The following is a 10333-nucleotide window of genomic DNA, read 5'->3' as shown; positions in this document are numbered from 1 at the left end:
TTCGCTGCAAATGCTACAAGGCAAAAAAAAAACAAAACTGCTATTGACGGACGGCGTAACGTTTCGAGTCGCTCTGTATACGGCACTCATTACTTCCTAGATAAAATATCTATAAGACGTACTGGCCTAGTCGGGAAGAATTTTATCGCACTCACGTCCTGCAGCAGGGGTCGCTAGGCCGAGATCTTTAATTGTTGAGACCTTAGAGGATAGATTTTTCACTGGTCCCTCGATAAAGAATTTCTAGTGAATTTATAAAAAGCTTTGTCGACCACAAAAAAACGTGGTCGGGAGATTCCACTTGGGTATAGATTTTTTTTCTTGAGGGTTGCCCAAAATAGACCCTCACGGGGCCCCCCTCCCCCATTCATGCCTATAATACAAAAGCAAGGCTGCCAATTTCGGGCCCATGAAATTTTTGGGGTCCTGCACACGTGCCACTTTTGCCTATGCGAGAAACAAGCATTGTGTGCAACTAGGACAGGGCAGTTGTGGGGTTCCGGTGCCCCGGCTTCTAAATCAGGAATGGCGCTGAGTTTACTGTTTCTATTCAAAATTACGGTGGGGGGGGGGGATGCCAAAATGAGCACCGGCCTCTGCGAAAGAGGAAAATTTCCATTTCTAATTACGACACGGTTCCCCAAGCCGAGATTATAATGTTATTTTTTCACCCCAAAGCTTCAATGGTGGAGTGGACCGATATAAAGTATGTTCATAAATATGAATTACGTCATCATCATACACCCTCACAGCTTTCATCATCGTGTACCCCCCCCCCCAGTCGATCGCCGCCTATGAAGTTTCATGGCAGAGGGCTGCAACTTGCCATGAAACTTCGAATTTTTGCGTCCCGTATAATGTAGAAGGACCAGTTGCGAAGGGTGAATTCGGCGAGCCCCCCCTCCCTCTGGTTCAGCGCCCGGGGCACCAGATCCAACTGCTGACCCCTCCTCTTTGTCTTGGCCCTGTTTGGGGGGGGGGGCATGATTCTTCTTTAAAGAAATTAAATAATTCGGTGAAGTGTGTAACTCTAAAAATAAATGAAAAAAATTTTGCGCGAGAAATTAGCCAATGAATGAAGCTCTCTTATTTATAAAACTCTCTGTACGAACATAAGACTGCATTTGATTCGGTGTTTTAAGAGTAGACGATATTCTTTTTGGCGCCATCTCTTTTCTGCAGGTTATAATGAAAAAACGTATCCTGTCTTCTGGGCTTTTGACGCTTTGCTGAACGCCTCATAGATGGCGGTACGAGTGGTTTTGTTTTTGTTGTTTTTAAAGATCTCTCACACTCACGTCGTGCCAATGGAAGCTGTCGCGCTGCTTCTACGTTGTTACGTGATGTTATTAATTTGAAATCGGTTTTTGAATCGGGTTTTAACTGTCATTAATTTTGCAAGTGAAACAAAGATGGCAAGCGGACGGTTCGCCGTGCGTTCGACGCTGGACTACATAAGCCTGCAGCAGAGCCGCGGAGGGAGTTTATTATTGAACGCGAAGCTGGTCAGGCAGAGGTTCGACTCGATCAGGACGCTGTACAGAAAGGACCTGTACGCTCACTACGGATGCGTGAACGCGATAGAGTTCTCCAACGACGGCGAGTGGATGGTGTCCGGCGGGGACGACAAGCGCATCCTCATCTGGAACGTCGACCAGACCCTCAACAGGGCCATCATTAAGCCTAAGGCGATGCGGGGCGAGCACAACAGCAACATATTCTGCCTGAGTTTCGATTCGAGGCACACCAAGCTGTTCTCGGCCGGCAACGACGAGCAGGTCATCCTGCACGACGTCGGCACCGGCGAGACGTCGGACGTCTTCCTGCACGACGAGGCCGTCTACGGCCTGTCCGTCGACCCCACCAACGAGAACGTGTTCGCGAGCGCCTGCGACGACGGCCGGATCCTGCTGTGGGACACCAGGGCGTCCACCACGGACGCGTCCGTGGTCGCCGGGTGCAGCTCCGCCTTCCACGCCGTCATGCACAACCCGGCCGTGCCTGTGCTGCTGGTGACGGCGAACGCGAAGGAAGGCGTCGAGCTGTGGGATGTGAGGAAACCCAGGGAACGGGTAATCAGGTACGGTGGGTCTTTCTTGAGCCAGAGCGCCATGAGCGTCCGGTTCAATGGGATGGGTACTCATATCCTCGCTCTCCGGAGACGCCTGCCGCCGGTGCTTTATGAGCTGTGTACCGTGCACGCTGCGGTCGAGTTCGACCACAGCGAGTATTATAACTCGTGTACGATGAAGAGTTGTTGTTTCGCCGGCGATAAAGACCAGTATGTGCTTTCGGGATCCGATGACTTCAAGCTGTACATGTGGAAGATACCATCAGACATATCTGTGAGGAAAACGACGAGAGTGAAAGACGCTCATCTCGTTCTCCGAGGACACAGGTCCATCGTGAACCAGGTTCGGTATAACAAGTCGTTCAGCATCCTAGCGTCATCGGGTGTTGAGAAGATAATAAAGCTCTGGAGCACTTTCCCTATCGATAATAATTACAATTACGTCGAAGACAAGGAAGGTCTGAGGAAAGTCTACAGCCACGAGGAATATATCAATCTGGTTCTTGAGAGTGGTCAGTTCATGACGCACGACTACAGCCACCATTCCGTTCAGGAGGACCCGCGGATGATGGCGTTTTTTGATTCGCTCGTGCAGAGGGATATCGAAGGGTGGACATCGGACTCTAGTGACACGAGCATGACAAATAAAGCGATGTGCTTCAGTTTTGAAGTCCAGACCAGTTCTTCTTCGTCAAGCTCGATGTCTAGCACGTCCTCTTCCTCTGACTCTTCGGACGATAATGCTGAAGCGGAAAAGAGATCATCGAGGACGGATCCACAGAGTCCCGAAGAATCTAGAGTTAACAGGATGGGCGTTAAGAAGACGGTTGTGAAAGATGATAGTCAAGACGAGGATAATGGCAAGGAAGACAAAGAGGATATGACTTCAGAACGTATTTCGAGACTTATTGCAAAGAAACGTTCTGAGCTTATGCGGAAGAGTTCACGTTTGACTTCGGTTCTTAAAGGCAAGAAGTTGAAGATACAAGTTCAATCCGCTGCCAAGAAGGATAAAAAAAGTAAAACGAATGGTGTTGCAACAAACACTGGTGATGATAACAACGTTGATAGTGCTAGGAATGTTGATGCCCAACAGAACGGTCTTGACCGGCGGAAACAGCTAATGAAGAAACGAGCTAAACTACTCAGGAACCCCACCACCATCAGTGACTGTAGTTCAGAGTCCGACGATGACCGCGACGACAGACCTGCTCAAACTCATGCTAACGGCGTTTCCATGGATTTGAGTGTCAGTAGTGATGTTCCTCTCCAAGAAACCACTTTTCCTGATAATGACAAAGAGTGTTGTCTGAACGGTAAGACCACTTTGAAAAGCAATGGCGTGGTCGAAAACGGTGGTGGTAACTACGACGTCACCCTAGGGGTGGACTTGGAAGCTTCAGGGTCTGGAATTAATGTGCAACAAGAAACCATTCAGCCGCCACTACCTCTCCCCCTTCCGCTTCCTCCGCTGCCACTGAGTCCTCCTCCTCCAGTTCAGAGGAGAGATCCGGAAACCGCCTTCCAATCAAAAAACGGCACCAGCAAGCGTCATTCCCGTAACTATCGGAAACGGAATGCTGACGACATGCAAGAGGACTGACAAAATTATTATTACTTTTACATTTACGGCAATATATTTTTGAAAAAAAAAAATTCTATATAATAGTTTATAGCATGTAATTAATAAGTGTATAGTATTTCTCGGAGAGTTCTCTAATATAGCTCTGGACTATGCAAAAAATGTGAACTATTTCTATGGGGATAAAGCCTCGCTCTCGCCCTCTATTGGTAGATTTTTCACAGTTTTATTTTCTGTTTATGAACGTCTTGCTTTTTGTTATGATAGTTTGTTGAATAATTATTGTATTGTTTGCTTTATGAGCCTTTTTTTGGAGGGGGGGGGCAGTGGAGACGAAAAATATATTTGTCAATTTCCATTGCAAATCGAGACAAGTCGGCATCATTTTCAGAGAAATGATAGTTTTGGGTTGCAAGGATAAATGGTAGACAAGCAGTAGTGCCGAATCCACTGTCTTAATCTCTCATTTAGTTCATTGGTGGAGGGAAAGGAAGTGAATGTATGCTTGCTCTTGCTTGGTATGGTATAAATCTTCAGTCCCGTTTCAGTCATTATTTCCCAGCAACCTTTACCATCCCGGAATCAGGCATAAGTTTCTTTACCGACAACCCCTCCCATTTCTTCTCGTGGTCCTGCAGAGCATTTTTGTTGTATTATCGATATGGAACCTTTTTCTGGTTGTATATTTCGTTCTGGGAGGGAGCACAGCTTGCCAGATGTCGTATAACACTGCCAGTAAATTTCCTATGCACGGTATACCGTTGCTTGGCGACTATTTATTTATTATTTTTTGAATCTCCAGGCGCAGTTTGGCAGTATTTGCTAAGATTACCGGTGGGATGGGAGGAACATTCAATAACCGTTTTGCAGTTCCAGTACGCAATAACATTTAATGTGCCAGATGGGATGATGTTGGTGACAGTGCTGTTTTGGCGTAATAGAAAACTTAGTGACGAAAAGGGTATACTGTGTATTGGGAATTAACCACCCTGCCTATGTAACCTGATGAGACATTTCCTGTCAGGGGCGGCTCCTATACTCTGCAACATATTCATAGTTTGAATTTCTTACAGGCAAAATGTTTTTGTTCTTTCAAAAAAGTTTCTGAATAATTTCCCTCTTCCCAGATTTAGCACCTACAATGGCACCCTGTGCAGTCTGTTACCCCTAGTGGGGTCTTAACATATGGGCACACCTTGAGTATGTGTGTGGGGGGGGGGGGGCTCTCATGGAAACAAGATCTGCATGTATCTTTTTGACAGCAAGTACGTAAATTGATAGGTCAGTATTTCTGGGAGGCGGGAGCTTCAGCAAAATCACTCGGTCCAGAGTAGAGTCACCCTTGTTCTGTTAGAAATCCATCAGTTCAATCTGTTACATTCTGAGTCACAATTAGGATGACACTGTGGGTTTATTGCTCCAGACGCTGGGTTTATGCTATTTTCTGTTTAAAAAAACAGGAGTGGGAGAGAGCAAAAAGGATACTGCCCCCCCCCCCACACTCCATGAAAAAGTAAATTTTAGTTTCCAGTTACGATCCTATATGCATGGGGTTTTTTTTTTTAGCATTTTGTGTTTCGCTGACCCTTTAGGTATACATGCTATATATGTCCATTAGGGAAGTTCATAGACCCGTTCTTCTCCAAGAGATTCCAGGCCACAGACACTTAAGCCCTATTCACATGGGAAATAGAAAAAGTGGGTTTAAAACCCTGCTTTAAGAATTTTCACCAATGACTGCGCTCCATTTCTTTCCTCATGAAGGAAAAAAGTTGTCAAGTGGGTGCTAGCACTCCCAATACTACCGCAATATTTTCACATGTGAACGGGGCTTTGGTGCCAATAAAATCAAGGCAGCAGACCCTAATAAAATTACAACGAACCCCTTTAACATGATAATATTCAGTACATTACGGCATAAAAGCAATAAGTTAATAATTTACTCTTATCCAAGCTCACAGACCTCTCCCTTTCTCTTCTCCCATGAAACCTTTCAAGGGGCCCAAAGAGGTTTTTGGATCTTGACCTTTTAATCGGTGTCAGACAGATGTCCTCAGTGGACTCGTTAGCACAGAGCAGCAACTACCTACCAATCAGGTTTGTGGCCGCTTAGGCATCAAATGTACATTCTAGTGCGTAGTCTCCCAAACTTTTTGTTCCATCGCCCTCTTCATCAGAAATTTTTTCTTCTCATTGCCCCCCAACTCACGTAAACCCATAGTTTCCTATGTTAAATCAGTAGGTTCTATTGCCCTCTTGGACCATTCTATTGCCCACCAGGGGGCGGTATTGCCCACTTTGGGAAACACTGTTATAGTGCTTCCCCTAGGCTACGGATCAAGAGGCAAAGCCTGTTCCTCATAAGTTCAGATCGATTCATGGAAAACTCACTGTCATGCAATTCACTGATGAAAAAATCACAGCTGGAAAAGTTCACTGACAAAAAATTCGTAGGCAACAGTTTGTCACCAGTGAGTGAGTGACCGAATGATTGAGAAAATGAGTGAATATATGAGTGAGTGTGACCAAATGCATTTCTGAATGAGCTAGTGAGTGAGTCAATTTATGAATGATCGAATCGGGTGGGGGGGGGGGGTTGTTGAAAGATTGTTTGAGTGGGTGTGTTACAATATGAATGACACAGTGAGTGAGTGATTGAGCGAGTCTGACTGACCAAGTGAGTGTGTGCTAGGCCGTCTTAACAGTATTATGGGCCCCTGGGCTAAGTGATTTTTCTGAGGTTCCTCCCCAGGCAAGGTTTCTAAATTTTCAATCAGTTCCCATTTTTGTGAGGCCCGGGTAGGCCCATGCTTTAAGACAGGCACTGAGTGTGTGTGTGTGTGTGTGAGTGACTGTATGAATGACTGAGCAATTGAGTGAGTGGCAGAATAAGTGACTCACTAACTTGCTCATTCACTCACACACACTGTCACTTTGTTGATAAATTGCATGGCAGTAAATTGTTGTCTGTGCATAGTTCGAGCCTGGGCAAACATGACTTTTTTTTGCGGCACATTATGTACAGCTTTCTTTGAAGCGTATGCACCTCTAAGAGGGTCAAAAATAAAAAAATTTGTGAGTATTTTTGTAAAAATTGAAAGTACCGAAATAAAATATTTCATCATCTGAATGGGCTTAGCAAATTTTGATGGTCCCCCCCAGGCATTTGGCTCATTTACCTATGCAAGAAACAGACTCCATCTCGGAGGGGGCTGTGGAAATAATTGCCCTCCTCCCAAGAGCTAGGCAGGTAAAAATTGGTCTTTCCCATATACAATTAGTCGTCGCTCCTGACGTATCACACTAAATTTCTGTATGTGGCCTGTCCCTCCCCTTTTCGGTTGGAGTTGGCCGACTTCTGCCTCAGTCATGCAGCAGGGTAATGTCTAGACCTTGCATTGTTCTCGATCCGTCCATGTCAAAGCAAGAATTCAAATAACGGACTAGATATGCCCCCGGTTGCTCTCTCTCTCTCTCTGCAACTGATGGTATGATTGCTTGTCAATCGATTGGTTTGAAGAGATATGGTCTATCTATTGTGCCAATTTCTGGCCCATGGGCAACAGGCATTAAATATATGTGATTTTGGACTGGGAAAAATTTCTGTGCACACTACTATGTCTACTATGCATCAAGCATTTTCCATCTTCCAAGATTATCGTTATACTTTTCCAATCCTTTTAAATGATGGCACAACTGTTTCTCTGATAGTTAAAAAAAACGTAACTTTTGGTTCCTATTAACGTCTACAATGTAGACAGGGTTGCAATACGTACTTGCAGTGTCGTAACTAGCCATTCCTGTGCCTAGTACAAGAATTCGCATTTACGCCCCTCCTTCCAAGTGGGCCCTGTGTGGGTGCACCTGCCTAGTTACTGCACTGTGTACTCAATCAGCCGGGACATGCATGCATTTTGATTCTCCCGCTGTGATTTCGACAAATGAATGATTTAACAGTGCATTCGGTGCACCAACGTCTACCTGAACTTTTGAACCCCCCAGCTTCAGCATTAAAAAAAAAATTGAAATTTTCTATTTTCGATGACAATGGGGACAAGAGAGATTTGTAGATTTCTTCAAGAACTAAGAGAACTCATGTGAATGCATATATTTTTTTGTCGTTAATTTTGCATGTGCCTGTTTAATCCATAGTAACTATGCAAACACTAAAGTGATGTCTGTGTGTGTGTTAATGATATTTTCTAAGTGTTACGATTTGGTGCAAATGGTGCTGCACACATTGAAAGTTAGTACAGGGATGCCTTTGTCATACTACTATGTTCGAAAAGTTCTGGAACTAATTTTTTGGCGGAATGAGTACAGATGGAACCTGATTATTTGGTGTTTCCTTCGAAGTAACTACCATGTGCAATTATACATTTTTCTGAAGTTTTTTTTTTTTTGTCACAGGTTACAGCATCTTCATCGCTGCTGACAGCATTTCTTTGAAACCTGAGAATTGTTGTTCCTTTAAGCATATTTATCTGGGGGGGGGGGGAAGCAACATGGGGAAAGATTGGATGGAATAAGCTGGTTGTAGAAGTGTCCGAATAATCAGACAATAATGAATGTTTCGATAGGTAATCTGACATTAGGCAGAACCTGTGAGTCCTTAAATGTCTGCATGACTCGGTGAGATGTAAGCGACCAGATCTTTGGAAGGCCAAGTCATGGGTGGATATACAGGCTCCCCCCTCTTCAGCGCAATGGCGGAGCTGACTGATATAATGTATATTTATACATAAGAATTGACATCATCATCATGCCACCCCAGCTCTCATCATCATGAGTCTCTCCCCCCCCCCCAGACTTTTTATCTCCACCTATATGTGTGTTCCATCATGATAATGCAGTGACTTGCAGGTCCCTCCTGGTGTCAGATTACCTCTTGAAATATCACATTCCGATACTTCGTCTTATAACCCCCTGATCTTACCCCACATGTGACTCTTTCCTTTTCCACCGAATAAAAAATTTGCTTAAAGGAACAACAATCCTCAGGTTCCAAAGAAGTGCAGCGAGAGGCGACAAAGGCACAGTCGGACCAGACAAGGCACAGGCTCTCTACTTTCCAGGATACTTGCCCTTTACCCGTATGGGTTGGGCTATGCTGGGAGGGAACCCCCCCCCCCACCTTCCTGACACCCTGATGCTAGACCTAAGTCCTAGCTGCAGGCACAGAGCCTGGTTTTTGGGTTCTTGCCCCCCCCCCTATTGCAGTGACCCCCCCACCCCTGGATGAGCTTAAGAGAAGCCCATGGGCCCGAACACCAGCTGCAGACGTCTCCAGGTTTGCTATATTTGCAACCAAAATTTCAATTATGTGGGTTGCGACAAAGAAAAAGGGCTTGCGATTGGCATTGACATCTTTTTGTACGAACAATGGCAAAAATGCATAAATTGCACAGGGGGTAGTTACTTCAAAGGAAACAACAAATAATTGGGTTCCATCTGTGGTCATTCTTCTGTAGTAAAATAAGTTCCGGAACTTGTTGAATGCAATAGTATGATTACATAATATTTGTGCGCGACTGAGCGATTGTTTTGTTGTTGTTTTGGTATGGCCTTACCCGATTCGATATTTCATGTCTGTTTCGCTATTGAATTGTATCCGATTGATTTTTTGTTTCTTTTTTTTTTAAAGTGAGCGATATGCATTTGAAATGCTGGGAATGGGGGTTGTCTGTCAACCAAAAAAAGTGAATTAATTTTATTGGGGAAAAAAATGTATGAATGATTCGCCTAAAAGTCTTCTGCGGAATGATTGAATTTTTTTGTATTCGTACATGTAAAGAAAATGATATATTATAATTGTGTACAAAATGTTTCGGAACTAATAAATGCATATTTGCTTGGAAATTCCCATAACGATTCGTTGTCAGTATGGGGTTACAGCAGCCTTAGCGAGAGCCGCTGTGAAGTGGTCATAGTGATAGACTCGCATCATGAGGACCCGGGTTCAAACCGCACCATCGCCACAGTGTTGGTCGGATGAGGTTGGTTTTCCATGGTTCCCAATTTTGAGTAGTGAATGCTAGCCAATCTCATTGTTAAAAAAATCTCGCAGCGGAGAAAGCAATAAGCCTACAACAGTACAATTGTTCAATCACTACACTACACTTCACTAATAGTTAGAAAAATTGATGGCAGATGGCAGCACTACACATAACAAGCATTACACAGAAACAGACTTCATTAGGTTCACAACACATACACACATATTCCACCATGTACCAATTTGTTAGGAATTCTGCAGAGGAATGTGGACAAGGCACTATTAATGAGGAAATGTTCTTTCTTCTTGCTAAGGCCGCTATTATAGCAAAGGGCTGCTGTATGTTGAGGCGTCATGCGAGATAACCTCTGTTAATAGCTGTGAAACCATAATTTCGCCTCTGCCTAGAGACCAAATGACCAAGAAAGTGTTCAAGCATGTGAGTGACGAGGAGAGTGACCTAGAATGTCTACAAGTATGTGAGTGACCAAAACAATGGGAAAGCATGTCAGTGCCCTAAAGATCGGAGGGGGGGGGGAATCAAGACAATGAGTGACCAAAAGAGTGACCTATAGAGCGAGGGACTAGATCAGTTAGCAACCAAAAGTGTGTGTATGCGTAGGAGTGACCAAAAGAGAGTAAGTCAGCACAGGACTGATCTAAGAACCAAGTCGGTGAAAGACCC

General features: G+C 44.5%; 1 protein-coding gene across 1 annotated transcript; it reads left to right on the top strand.

Annotated features, from left to right (window-relative positions):
* Nucleotides 1-1293: 1293 nt before the first annotated feature.
* Nucleotides 1294-6233, top strand: LOC149077934 (DDB1- and CUL4-associated factor 5). Its single transcript, XM_089241541.1, has one exon. The coding sequence runs from the start codon at nucleotides 1413-1415 to the stop codon at nucleotides 3672-3674; it is 2262 nt and encodes a 753-aa protein (XP_089097667.1). The 5' UTR covers nucleotides 1294-1412; the 3' UTR covers nucleotides 3675-6233.
* The last annotated feature ends 4100 nt before the right edge of the window (nucleotides 6234-10333 follow it).

This window comes from Pholcus phalangioides, unplaced genomic scaffold (assembly GCF_987345545.1).
Source record: "Pholcus phalangioides strain wild (caught in Gottingen) unplaced genomic scaffold, Ppha-v1.0 ptg000014l_1, whole genome shotgun sequence".
NCBI classification, from domain to species: domain Eukaryota; kingdom Metazoa; phylum Arthropoda; class Arachnida; order Araneae; family Pholcidae; genus Pholcus; species Pholcus phalangioides.
This window is presented reverse-complemented; position numbering and strand designations above follow the sequence as displayed.